Source organism: Propithecus coquereli, unplaced genomic scaffold, assembly GCF_000956105.1.
Source record: "Propithecus coquereli isolate 6110/MARCELLA unplaced genomic scaffold, Pcoq_1.0 Scaffold79, whole genome shotgun sequence".
Lineage (NCBI taxonomy): Eukaryota > Metazoa > Chordata > Mammalia > Primates > Indriidae > Propithecus > Propithecus coquereli.
In genome coordinates this window covers 572,688-586,522 of record NW_012154062.1, presented here as the reverse complement: position 1 = coordinate 586,522, position 13,835 = coordinate 572,688, and the positions used below count along the sequence as shown (strand labels likewise).

The 13,835-nt window shown below is 40.4% G+C and overlaps 1 protein-coding gene across 1 annotated transcript in view; it reads left to right on the top strand.

Annotated features, from left to right (window-relative positions):
- Nucleotides 1–4,467: 4,467 nt before the first annotated feature.
- Nucleotides 4,468–13,835, top strand: part of MTMR7 (myotubularin related protein 7) — a 108,361-nt gene continuing 98,993 nt past the window's right edge. The window contains exon 1 of the mRNA XM_012662905.1: nucleotides 4,468–4,491. Within this exon, the coding sequence (XP_012518359.1) occupies nucleotides 4,468–4,491 (24 nt within the window). The remainder of the gene's footprint in view (nucleotides 4,492–13,835) is intronic.

Below are 13,835 nucleotides of genomic sequence, written 5' to 3'. Positions count from 1 at the left end.
TTGTCTTTTTGATAATAGCCATGACAACTCAGATAAGGTGATGGCTCATTGTGGTTTTGGTTCACATTTCCCTGATGATTAGTGACGTTGAGCACCTTTTCATATACCTGTTGGCAATTTGTATGTCTTCTTTTGAGAAATACCTACTCAAGTCTTTTGTCCATTTTGAAACCAAATTATTTGTGTTTTTGCTATTGAGTTGTTTGAATACCTTGTATATTCTGGATATTAACCTCTTATCAGATGAGTAGTTTGCAAACATTTTCTCCTATTCTATAAGTTGTCCTTTCACACAATTGATTGTTTCCTTTGCTGTGCAGAAGCTTTTTAGTTTGATATAATTCCATTTGTCTATTTTCGCTTATGTTGTCTGTGCTTTCGAGTTCTTATTCAAAAAATCCTGGCCCAGATCAATGTCATGACTAGTTTCCCGCATGTTTTATTTTATTAGTTTCATAGTTTTGGAACGAGACTATTTTAAAACCTCGCCTGTTCAGAGTAAGTGCTCTTTTTCATGCTGCCCTTTTAGTTTCCTTTTTGGTTCCTAGAAAAATGGCAGAGTTGTCTGCAGTCCACTGAGTGTTTTTTCTCTACATCTTTGGCTTAGGGAAAGGCCACAGAAGACATTGATACTTTGCATCATCAAGTTCATAAAAATGCCGAAGGAGAAGATGCTATTTGTGTGTAGGCACACACACACACACACACACACACACATATATATATATTTCACCAGGCAAAACCCCAAATGCAGTTCTGACCCTATCAGACTGAGCAACAAATACATTTCTGGCTGAGGCTGGGCTTGTTCAGTGATGTGTGCCCTCCTCCACACATAACCTGGACCACTTGGATTTAATAGTGCTGAATAGGATTTTACTGAGTTTGTAATCATTAGCAATACCACCCCGGAGGAGACACTTCTTGGCTTCACTGCCAAATCAGAAGTTTGAGTTGCCTCAGGAGAAATGTAAGTATTCCGGAAAAAGTCTTGCAAGTGTTTTTGGTGAGTATCCAAATCTCCTCGGGCCACTAAAGATCACAGGATTTTGGGAAATTTCCCAGTTAATATCAAGTTTTTATTTAAAAATTCCTCTAGCAATATTACTGGCAACTGGAATATCTATGCAATCAAAACTTCTTAAAAAGAGGTTCTCTAGAAGACATTTGGCAATGCATAATCAAGTAATTTAGGCCTCACCTGTGGTAAGTGTCCTTAGAGCTCTTTAAAGACATTATCAACTCCCTTTTCAAAAAAAAATCAGAAACACAAAAGGTAGAGACTATATTATTTTGACTCCCTCTCAAATTTCCCTTCTCTATAAAGTCAGTACAATTTAAGCAAGGCTAGGCTAGAATAATGAATTAACCTTGAAAGCTTAATGGCTTCATGCAATAACAACAAATGTATATTTTTTCACTCATAAAAGAATCTGATGTGGCTCTCCGGGGTGGTTCTTTTAATAATGACTCAGAGATACAATTTGTTTCTCTCTTGTCTCATTTCAATCTAATACTGAATAGTTTTGGGCCATAGCCTCAGAGCAAATTCATTATTATTATTTTCATATACTGAGAGTAAATTCGTTATTACTATTTTCTCTTTGTTCTCAACATATGACTTGCAGATCATCAAGACAGGGGAAAAGAGAGCTGAAGGGCCACACAGGATTTGCAGGGATTGGCCCAGAAGTGGCACAAGCCACTTCCACAGTCCATTGGCCAGAATTAGTCACATGGCCCCATTCAACAGCTGGGAGGTTGAGAAGTATAGTCTTCTGTGTGCCCAGGAAGGACAGGAGATTTAAATATTGATGTGCACAGTGATAGCTACCATTTCACAAAGGTACAAATCACTGAAACATGAGACACCGGTGTTAAAATGACGACAACCACAGCATGCCAAGGGAAGAAGTAGTTTGGTGAATACGCAGGTAACTAGGTCTTTATTGTCTGACATTTGCTTGATGGTGAAAATAGTTTTTTTGAAATACACTTATTTTCCATCCAAGAGTCATAAATACTGGAGAAAAACAGCCATTTTCCAACCCCTTGGACATAGGCTGATTTAGTGTAAATCTGGGTGTGGAACCATCTGCAAATTATGTAAAGTTGGAGAAATAAGCTTTTTTCCCTCCCCTTCTCACTTCTTGGCCTGGGACCAGATGGAGAGATTTCTGCTCTGTGAAGGCTCCAAAATGCAATATTCATCCAAATGGTGGTTCATTCCAGACACACCAGATATCAAACTTCAACAACTGAGTATATGATCCTGAGTCTATCCGTTGATTTTTCTCAAAGGAATAGGTAAAATGTAGGAAGTAGACTGTCCTTCTTGAGGCTCCCTTTGGCATTTTCCTATGCTCTGTCACCACCTTAGCTGGTCTACCTTCCATTTCCTTAGTGACAGCCATGGCGCAATTATAGCATTTATTATCCTTCTCATCTGGGTTTCCTTTCAGTCTCCCAGCATGATATGTCATGATACCTTGAGTATGACCAATAGTTAAATAATAGCAATATTTATTGAGTAAATAAACGGCTGGTTTTGCTTTTTCCTCTACTTAGGATGAATATAGGCAGCCATATATTCTTGAGTCCCTCACTTTACTGTCTCCAATTCTTGTTCTTTTTTCAACCTCTTCTGCCCTGCTGGGTAGTGTTGGGGGCAACAGTGAAGCTTGGGGGCTGGGGAGGGGGGATGTATCAGTGTAAATACCAGAAAGCTCAATGTGATTATTAGGAATCAACACAATTTGTGATCTAATAACTCCAGTAGTGATGGGGGCTGGAGGACAAGTTGAGAAATGTTCCTCAAAGAATTGTTAGATCAAAGCCAAATGTTTGTTCATAGAAATTTCTTTCCTTATCATTTTATTTCTAACCTTTTTTATGTAGTGTATCCTAATAATCTGAGTATAATTCTTGATTCATTTTAACGTAAGCCCAATTTTATAACTATGATTAATGTAAAATGTATTTTTAAATTAATCTGTGATTTTTTTTTTTTTTAGCATTAGGCTACTTAAATTGTTTGGACTTACCTCTCTTCATCTACCAGTGTTTTTTGTTTTTTTTGAAGTACCTGCATGCAAAAATTACTCATCAAGCATACAGTCATTTGCCCATTTAGAATGTTTCCCCTCAAACGGAAAAAAGATTCTTGGTATTGGTGGAATTTGGAGAGGGAAGCTACCTTTGAGATCATGTAGGCAGGCGACTTTCTCATTGTATAAATGAGCAGAGTGAGGCCAGTGTGTGAGTTGGCACCACAGTGCCCCAACTCTATTCGTGACATTCTTTAATAAGGAAGAAATTATACCCTGGTCAGTCTTGATGTATGCAAATGGCAGTTGACAGTACTTGTTCTAATTGCCTCCTAGAGTGGTAGGTGGATGAAACGGTAGAAGGTATGTGAAGGGGATCTGGAATTTTAAAATGATTTCAACACCGTATTGGTTAAATAAACATTTTTTTTGGAAGGATGCAATGTGCCACTAGGCGTTGGATAAAAGAAGATAAAAAATAGTCTCTACAGTCAAAGAATTCACAATCCAGCGGAAAAGATGAGTAAGAGCTAGGAAAAAATTCAACGGATATTATCCCAATAACTATGCACAGTTCTATAAAAACTGTAGCCCTGATGGAGTGTTGTACACTTAGGGCTGCAAGTCAAGTCTTTGGCTTTTCCCAATGGCTTAATACTAAAAATGGCAACAACTGCTCCTACTATCATTAATGGAAACACGATTCCTCATAATGGATGCTTTGTATCTCTGTCTCCGAGTTCGGTTAAAACTAAATGAAAGTGGCAGATGAGCTCCCAAAACCCTGCCAAGGGAAAATCGTCGCTTCCAACAGCAAAGTCGCAGGTTGATGTGAGATGCCTGACTTAGCATGCGCACTTACCAGGGTGCTCACACTGTTCCTGTTACTTCCACCCTTATGTAAATGCTCTGCCGGCTGCGCCAGTGCCCAAATATGCAGACAGAGCCCGCTAGACGACACTGGGTCTAGTGTGTATGTGGCAGCCCTTTTTCCCGCCCCACCCTGAAATGCCACCTATCCTGGCTTGCCCTGGAAGGAAGCCGCTGGAGCCCCGCGTATTCATCTCTTCTCCGAGAGGCCACACCCAGCACAAGGCCCTCATTGTGTCTCGGGGAACAGGGGCCCTACGCATTACGCGAGCAGCTCCGGCTCTGGCGACCCCGGCCGGAGACGAGGCGGGGTGGTTGCGGGCGGCACAGGTGTGAGGCTGCGCAGAGCCGCGCGCTCTAGGGCCGCGCGGGAGCCCCGGGCCCCGCACGCCCGGCGCGACCGCACCTGGGGGGCGGAGCCAAACCTCGCGGCCGGCCCCGCCCACTCCCGGGCGCGAAGCCCCCTCCCCGCGCCCCTCCCGCCGCGCCGCAGACGCGCGCAGGTGCGTGAGGCCGCGCCCGCCCCGGACCCTGCAGACGCGGGCCCGCCATGGAGCACATCCGCACGCCCAAGGTGGGTGGCACGAGCGCGGGCCGAGGAGGGAGAGGAGGAGGAGGAGGAGGAGGAGGAAGAGGAGGGATGCTGAGCGCCCGGGAGGTCGGACTCCCCGCGAGTGGCTGGCGGAGCCTGGACCGCGAGCGAGGGAGGCGCACGCAGCGCCCGAGCATCTCCGGGGTCCCTGGGAGGTGGCTTTTCTCTCGCTGCCTCTCACAGGCCTCGCCTGCGCTGCCGCTGGATCTAACCTCTTGTCCTTGGGGGTGCGCAGTGGACGTGGGGTGCGCGGGAGGGAACCCAGCGGTCTGCTAGTAACTGGCTGCTGGTAGACGCTGCCTTCGGGCCTGGCACCGGGCTTTTCCTTTCAGCTCCCGGCTGCCCTGAGCAGTTGAAAGGGCAACAAGCCTTTGAGTGACAGGTGCAAGGAAATGAGCTCTATGCAGATGCGTTGAATGCGCTTGGAAGCTCGTTAAATCTGGGGGGCCACCCGACTGGGCCTTCCCTCTCCCCATCCTCATCCACACGCTCGCAGCCTGGAGGGCCCTTGCCCAGAGCTGAGGGTTGATATTCACTGTAGGTTCGATGATGGTGTGTTCTTGCCTTTTCTAGTCTATTTCGTTCTTTGGGGAAGAGGATGCGCCTTATGGATTCGTGACGCACTCGTGTGTTTTGAACACCACCAGCTTTTCCCACTTAACAAAAGCGAATGGTCCCTGATCATTCCGGTGAAATAACATTGGAAACCGGTGTTTTGGTACAGTTACCCGCTGCACCAAACCTTGTTACTCGTAGTTGTACTGATAATATAATTTAGAATGAAAACGATGATCGATGTCCCTGTCTGAGAAAATCCCTAAAAAACTAGTGGAAGAATATATTTTAAAATCCTATTGGCTGTCTCTTGTTACTACCGCCACTGTTCCTTGCGTTGCCAAGATGATCTCTTATTCGAAATCCAGGCCCCTTAGAGGATCAGGTCAAAGCTGGGTCAGAGAGGCCAGAGCTGGGTGGCTTCAGGGAGCCCCTCATTTCAAGAGGTCAGGGGCAGGAGGGCGATTGCTTTCCTTTATGTCCAGCAAGCAGAATTCATTACTAAATTTTGGAATGGTTCCTGAGTCCCTCTTTGTAAAAGCAGCTTTAAAATGACCTCATGTCCGTGGAAGGAGAAATCTTTTAGTTTACTGGAGAATGTCAGTTCCAACAGTACATTTAAACTGTATCGATTTTGCACTATGGAATTAAATTGTTACTTCACAATCGGGAAATTGTAAACTTAGAAGACAGTGCCATAAACCACAGGATAGGTGGCTCAGAGCTTTCAGAGTTTAAGTGGCGCTAAATAATTTATTTGAGAATGATGGATTTAACTCATGGACTCCCTCTGCCCTTGCGAAGGGCGTCCTTTCTTCTTTTGTGATGAAAGGGACCCTTTATAAAAGATATTCCATGTGAATATCAGTAGCAAGAATGATAGGGTTACATGGCACTAGATGTCATTTTCTCATAGACTATGAATTTTGGGGGAGTAAAGGCCTTGTCTGTATTCAGACTTACCTGGTACAAAGTCATATGTGTAAACCTGAACAGCAAATAATGTTCTCACTTATTCTTAAAATTGGTTTTTATAGATACCCCTCTAAGCAGTATAGTACTTAAGGTTAGAAATCCCCTTATATCTGAAATTGGAAAGAAATTGTGGGGGCGGGGAAGCGGGGAATGGAGAATTGTTTGAAGTGTCATTGACTCAGAGGGGTCATTAACATTTAGCATAATGCAGGTGGAAAAAAATCTGAAATTAGGGAGGTTGGGTGGATCTGATTTATTTATTCATTCATTTCATTCCACAAGCCTTTGAGGACCGTTCCTGTATCAGGCTCTGTGTTAAGTGCTGGGAGCATCCAGGAACTCACAGTCTGAAGGGAGGCAGTTGTAAATGTGTCATTGTATGATAGAGATATGTACAAGGTACCGCGGATAGAGAGGGGAGAATGGATGAGCTGTGCCATAAAGGGCAAGGGAAGCTTTCTTAGAAGGGCCACCTTGACATGGAAGGAGTCGAGAAAGACCAGGAGCATTTGCAACAGCTCTCAGGTAGTTGTGTAAATATATGTTGTAATAAATAATTACAACCTCAAAGCAGCTGAAGATGGTAACAGTGATAAAGATGAATGATTCCTTGAAGCTAAATAACATCATCCTTTTGTTTTACATTTTTAAGTGCAAAGTTATTAATAATTTTCACAGTCTAAATGGAAAAGAGAACAAGATGACTTAGCATGCGTTGTAAAAAATATAGTTGTTAATGGTCATATTCATCTTTATTATTTGCTTCCATTATACTCTGGGAGAACTGAATGGGTAAATTTCCTTTGATTTCTTGGTTTCATGTCTTGGATTTGCAAGAAGTGTACACATAATTTGTTTCTCTGACCCACTGTGGGTTTGAAGCAATATTTACCATGTGGGTAGTAGGGTTTTGTTTTAAAAGGAAAAGACATGTCTGTATGTATAATGTACAATTGCTTTCCTATTACAATGGAAGTCATTCATTTACTCTTTGTAAACTACGTAATATCCATCACAGCCTTTGTGTTCTGCTTCTGTCTCTGGGGTGCAGTTTAGGGAGACAGATGCACATGAATAATCTGGAATGCTTTGCACATTTTTCTTTCTGGGTGTGTGTGTGTTTAACTGAAGCCTTTAACAGAGCATATGCTAAGCAGGGTGCTTTGCTCTCAGAATGGTTGTTCTATAGGAAAAAAAAAAACCATTCCAAGGACAAGCTAGTTTGCAGTTGGCTACTCATCACCGTGAACTTTTGTATTTCTACTTCACTGTCCGGCTTTGTTTATCACTCTGAAAACTTGCTGGAAGCTCAGGAATAATTTCGGTTCAAGTACTACTTAATTATATGGAAAGACTTCAGGACACCTAAAAGTAGCTTGAAGTGTTTGTAGGATTTGCTTTGGTACCAGATTGATGCTAACGTGTCCAGGATCCTGGCTACGTAATCTCTACTTTTTATGCTTTGGTCTTTCTGGAAGGCATCTTTCCCACCTGTGTAAATTTGAGTTATAAAATAGAATATGTGAAAACCTCCAAAACTCCAAAATAGAGCTTGAAAAAGTCTTCTCTTGCTTTCCATCCCTAACCCCCCACCCCCAAGTCTGAGCTATTACTCTAATAGTCTCCTAATTTACTCTTTTGTTCTTCTCTAATCGCTTTTCTACAGAGGGGTCTGGGTGATGCTTTTATGCCACGAATTGATCATGTTATTTTCCTGCTAAAATTCTTGCATGGCTGCCCTTGGTACCCAGGACATAAAGAGGCAATCCCCAGAGTGGCCTGTAAGTCCCTGTATGGACTAAGCCCTTCCTACTTCTCCAGCCGCATTTTGTGAGATCCGCCTATTGTATTTTACCAGAGAACCTTGTACTTTCCCCCTTGGGCTCCTCATTACAATTATTATATTTATTTCAGTGATATTTGTTTAATGTCAGGCTCCCCTGCTGGACCGGAAGTCCTGTGAAGACAGGGATTTTATCGTGTTCACCCTGCATCTATAGCACCTAACACAGTGCTTAGTACCAAGTAGGCATGCAGTAAATAATAATTGAATAATTGAAAGGATGAATACTTCTTTATTTCAGTATTTCATTTTTAAGAATTTGCCTTAGTATTCCAGGCCTCCTGTGCATTGTATCCATTACTTGACAGTATTGTGAATCTTCTTTTAGTATTAGTGTTAAGTATTTGTGGATGTTGATGTATCTTATACATATGTATTACAGTATAGATTTTGCTGTTGTATTTGCTATTTTAATGAGATAAAATTTAAGTGACATAGACTTCACCATTTTATCATTTTAAAGTATACGATCCAGTGGTTGTAGTATATTTATAGTGTTTTACAACCATCACCACTATCCAGTTCCAGAACCCTTTTACCACCCTCAAAAGAAATCCAGTACCCATTAGTAGTTAGCCTTGAATGATACTATTTTACACTGTGTTGAATATTATCTCATTGGATTTAGATTTGGATCGTGATGCACATCTGCTATTCCTCTAAGTTTGGTACCATCCACGTTTTAATGAGCTTACCTTCTATTACCCCATCCATTATCACATCCAAGAAATTAGGCAGTTGTGACTTCTTAGTGGCTTAAGCACCTTGCCCCCATCTCTCAGGGTCTTGATCTTGATAGCAGATTGACTGGTTTCTCTCAGTGTGGTGACATCTACCAGTTGAAAAATTTATCCTCTATTGCCCCTCCGAAGTGCTCATCAAAGAAAGGAAGGAGGTTGGCTGAAATGATGACTGAGTGAATCCGTGATGTCCCTGTTGATTGATGGTTTCCTTTTTTAGGTTCATACAAAGTTCCATTAAAGAACCCATTTTATCAGGATCTTGCCTAGAATTAATGTCAAACTCACCCATTTATCATTATAAATTCTATATTCACCAGTTGAAAATAGCAATCTCATTTGCAAGCGCTCTCTGTTGGAGAGACATCGGTGGACTCATGAGAAGATTTGCATTGTCTATCATCAGTACTAAGGGTTGTTTATCTCTTCTTTTATCTGTTCAGCAGATAATAATTTTCAGGTTATGAAAGTAATATAGAGTGTATGTAGGAAGTAACCACTGGTAATATTTGAGTACGTTTTCTTCTGGCATTTTTTCTTTGCCTATGCCAAACTTTTGTTTATTTGCTTAGAAATTTTGTAGTTTTGTAGTTAAAAGAATTAACTTATCATATTGTAGTCTTCAAAAACATACTTTTGGAAGACCATGTGTTTTTTTTTGATCCTATGGAAATGTCATTATCATATTAACCATTTCCCCATTTTAAGGCCATTTAATAATGTTGTGATGACTCATTTACTATTATCTGCAAATGTGATGATTCCCTTAGGTTAGAGCCCTGGGTAGAATTACTGTGTCAAAGAAGATGAACAGTTTTGTGGTTGAGATATGCTACCAGTAACTTTCCAAAAATATTATATCATTTAAAATTTTCAGTTCCAGGGCATAGAATATCTTTCTTACTGTACCATTGCTTTATTATTTTAACAAAATTTGCTAATTTAAAGGGGAGAATAGCACTTCATTCTTTCATTGTATTTTTTATTACTAATGAGGTTGAAGCTTTCTCAAAAATGTTTACTGACCATTGTGTTACTTTTTAAATTGCCTATTTATGTTTACATTTTAATAGTTGATGATTTTAGTATATGTATACAGTCTATATATTTTAATAACAGTTTTATTGAGTTGTAATTCACATACCATGCAATTCACCCTTTTTAAAGTGTACATTTCTATGCTTTTTTTGTATATTCAGAGAGTTGTACAACCATTATCATTATCTAATTCTAGAACATTTTTATCACCCCAAACAGAAACCCCATACTCATTAGCAGCCATTCCATATTTCTCCCTCTCCCCACCTACAGTAACCACTACATGTCTATGTATTTGTTTTTCTGGACATTTCATGTAAATTGAATCATATGATATGTGGCTGTTCGTGGCCTTTTTTCACACAACACAGTGTTTTCAAGATTCGTCCAAGTTGTAGCATGTATCAGTTCCAATGTTTTCATATCCTCACCAACACTTGTCTTTTTTATTTTAACCATGCAAATGGGTGTCAAGTGATGTCTCCTGCTGGTTTTGATTTGCATTTCCCTGATGACTAATGATGTTGAGCATCTTTTCATGTGCTCATCGACCATTTGCATATCTTCTTTGGAAAAATGCTTATTCACATCCTTTGTTGATTTTTTGATTGAGTTTTATATCTTTTTAATTATCAAGTTGCAGAAATTCTTTATGGATTCTGGTTACAAGTCCCTAATCAGATATATGATTTGTGAATGTTTTCTCCCATTCTTCTGTAGTTTTTCTTTTGATGGTGTCCTTTGAAGCACAAAAATTTCTAATTTTTTTTTTAATTTTTTTTGAGACAGAGTCTCACTGTGTTGCCCGGGCTAGAGTGCCATGGCGTCAGCCAAGCTCACGGCAACCTCAAGCTCCTGGGCTCAAGCGATCCTTCTGCCTCAGCCTCCCGAGTAGCTGGGACTACAGGCATGCGCCACCAGGCCCGGCTAATTTTTTCTATATATTTTTAGTTGTCCAATTAATTTCTTTCTAATTTTTAGTAGAGACAGAGTCTCGCTCTTGCTCAGCTGGTCTCGAACTCCTGAGCTCAAACAATCCGCCCGCCTCGGCCTCCCAGAGAGCTAGGATTACAGGCGTGAGCCACCGCGCCCGGCCAAAAATTTCTAATTTTGATGAAGTCAAACTTACTCATTTTTTCTTTTGTCATTTGTGCTTTTTGTGACACATCTATGTATATTTTCTAAAAAACCTTTTTCTGATTATAAAAGTAATACATTACAAAAAATTTAGTTCAAAAGAGCAGAAAGAAAGTAAAAATTATACATAATCTCAACACCTAGAAAAAACTACTGCTATGTGTATATTTATCAGCCCTTTTCTTTACATATAAATAGAAATGCAATTTAAAATACAATTGGGTCCATTTCTTCTCTTTCTTTCTGTGTGCGTGTAATATTGGTGAGTGAGAACCCATTCTTTATATGTTATACCATAAATATTTCTTTCATCTTATTAAACATTCTTCTGGAAAGTGATTTTTCATAACCATACAGTCTCACATTGTATGGATGTACTGTAAGTTACTTAGTGTTGGGAGGCAATTCTCGATAAGTCTTTTGTGTTTTTGCACTTTTGTTTTGAACTATCTTTTCAAGGATGATTTTACAGTGGACAACCTGGGAAGAGAGAAATATTTAGTTTCTTTCTTAGTAGCAAAGGGCAGATCTGTTTGCTGTTCAGGATAATAAAGATAATGTGTTCCACGGTGCAAAAGTTGATCAGGTTTGTTATCAGCCTAATTCTATGATGAGTGTTTCTTAAACTGTGAGCTCTAAGGTTCCTCATCTGTGACACAGTTCCACTCTGTGTGCAGCATCCATATGGGCTACTCTGTACTACCCCTTAGACTTGGCAGGTGGGAGCAGAGAGAGCTAATATGAACATGACGCTCATACTTCCTGATGTACAGCAAATAACAACACTCTTTGTTTCTGACCCGGAAGTCTTGTGTCTTCTATCAGCATCTGTGAAACCATGGGAGGCCACCTGTTAGATTGTGAGCTGGTTAAAATCTCAGACACTTCCTAGTTCTTGGCAGTTTATCTCCTAGTATTTTACATTTAGTTTGTCTCCATTTTGTCACCATAATAACTGTAATAAACATCAGTGCCTTTAAATTATTGTTTAGATCTCTCTGTTGCCTCAGCTTAAATTTCTAAGGCATATATTTGGTTCATACGTTTCTATATATATATAAAACATTTTTAAATGCCTTTTGCTACATTTTCCTCTAGAATTGTGTCTGCTACTAGTGTAGTAGAGGAACTTTTTAAAAAAAAATTTTGAGAATGATATGTGAAGTATGGTTTATCTTTTTGCTAGTGAGATCAAACTTATTTTTTTGTGGTTAATTACAACAGGTGCAATACAACAATAGTACTGATGAAAGAAAATCCTTAAATTCCTACAGCGATTATGGCAGGCACCATTCTATAGGTTTACATGTATTAATACCTTAAATCCTCACAACCACCCTAGGAGGTGAGTACTGTTGCTATCCACACTTCACAGATGAGGAAACTGAAGTTAAATAAGTTAGTCAGCTAGAAAGGACAGAGTGAGGATTCAAAACCAGGCCGTGTGGCCCCCAAATTTGTGTTCCTAACATCTATGCTATGTTGCGTTTAGATGTTGAGAATGGGAGAGAGAAAGCAGTTGGGTTCTAAGTGGCCATACGGTCCTAGTTCCAGGCCTTCTGCATCCTGCTGGCATCCTTGCTTCTTGGTTAATGGGTTGCTTCTGTATTTGAAACATTCCCCTTTTTCTTTTTATTGCAATTTGATTTTTTCAAAAGTACCCACATCAGTATTGTGTTTTGATTTAGATCTGTCTCAAGATGGATTATTGTCCAATTGCTAGACTCTTTTATTGCCCAATATTTAACAACTGTTGAGGAGGTAGTCTGTGTCATCAAATATGCTCTCTCACTTCAACGACAAGGCTGATAAGTTTGTTGGAGTGAAACGATCCACTTAAAAGTATAACTGTGGCAGTCTTCTTTTTTCTTTTCTTTTTTTTTAGTTTTCCAAGTAAGAATGGATTGTCTAAGCCAAATAATCACAGAAGTTGTGGTTAAACATCCCTCTGAAATCACCCACACTTTCTGAAATCCTCAATTCTAATAGGTCTAGCAAAAGTCGAAGTCTGATTATCTTGAGTGAGGCTTGAGTGTACAGAACACATGGTCTGTCGTAGGACTTAAGAATCCATATTCATTCATTCAGTGTTTATATATAAATGCAACTAGCTGCCAAGTACCTTTTCAGTTTGGGGGATATGATATATGCATGTGTATGGCACATGTGTGTGTAGGTACATGCATGCATGTTAAGGAGAAAATGCTATGAGGAAAAATAGAGAAATATAAAGGGGAGAGGGATGGGGGTTGGGGTGAATTAGGTTTTTTTTTTTAATATGTGATGATAATATAGCTTTCTGGATTAAATAACATTTGAGCAGAGACCTAAAAACAATGAGGGAATGAGCCACCTGCATGTCTAAGGAAAGCAAGTTCCAGACAGAGGAAACCTCTAGTGCAAAGGTATTGAAGTAGGAGTGTGCTTAGAGTATTCAAGGAGTAGGAGAGAGACAGTGTGGATAAAGAGCAGGGAGTGGGGTAGTTGTAGGAAGTGAGATTTGAGAGGGAGAAAGGGCAGATAATGTACAGCCCTTCACTCTGGGTGTGAGAGGTCCGCGGAAGAGGTTTGAACTCTGACTTAACATTTGACAGGATATCTGGCAAGAATAAGCTGGCAGAGGTGGCGGGGGGTAGGCAGAGATGGAAAGAGAGGACCAGGCAGAAGTCGATGGTATTTTGGACCAGGGTGGTAGGAATGGGGGTGGGATAACCATTTCTGAAGTAGAGTGGGGAGGATTTACTGTTGGAGTACACATGGGAGGAGAGAAAAAGAGGAGTCAAGGATAACTCCAAAGTTCCTGACCCCAGCACTGGAAGGATGAATCACGGAGATCAGAAAGACCATAGGAGGAGGAAATTGGGTGTGGGATGAGAGGGAATCGGGAGCTCAGTTTTGGGCATACTGAAATTGACATGCCCATTAGACATGCAAATGATTTCCTTAGTAAGATCCAGGTACTCCTTTAAGAAACTGCAGAATGACAATACAAGAGTGGAATACTTTTTTTATGGGGCTATTTCTTTTGTTTTAATCAT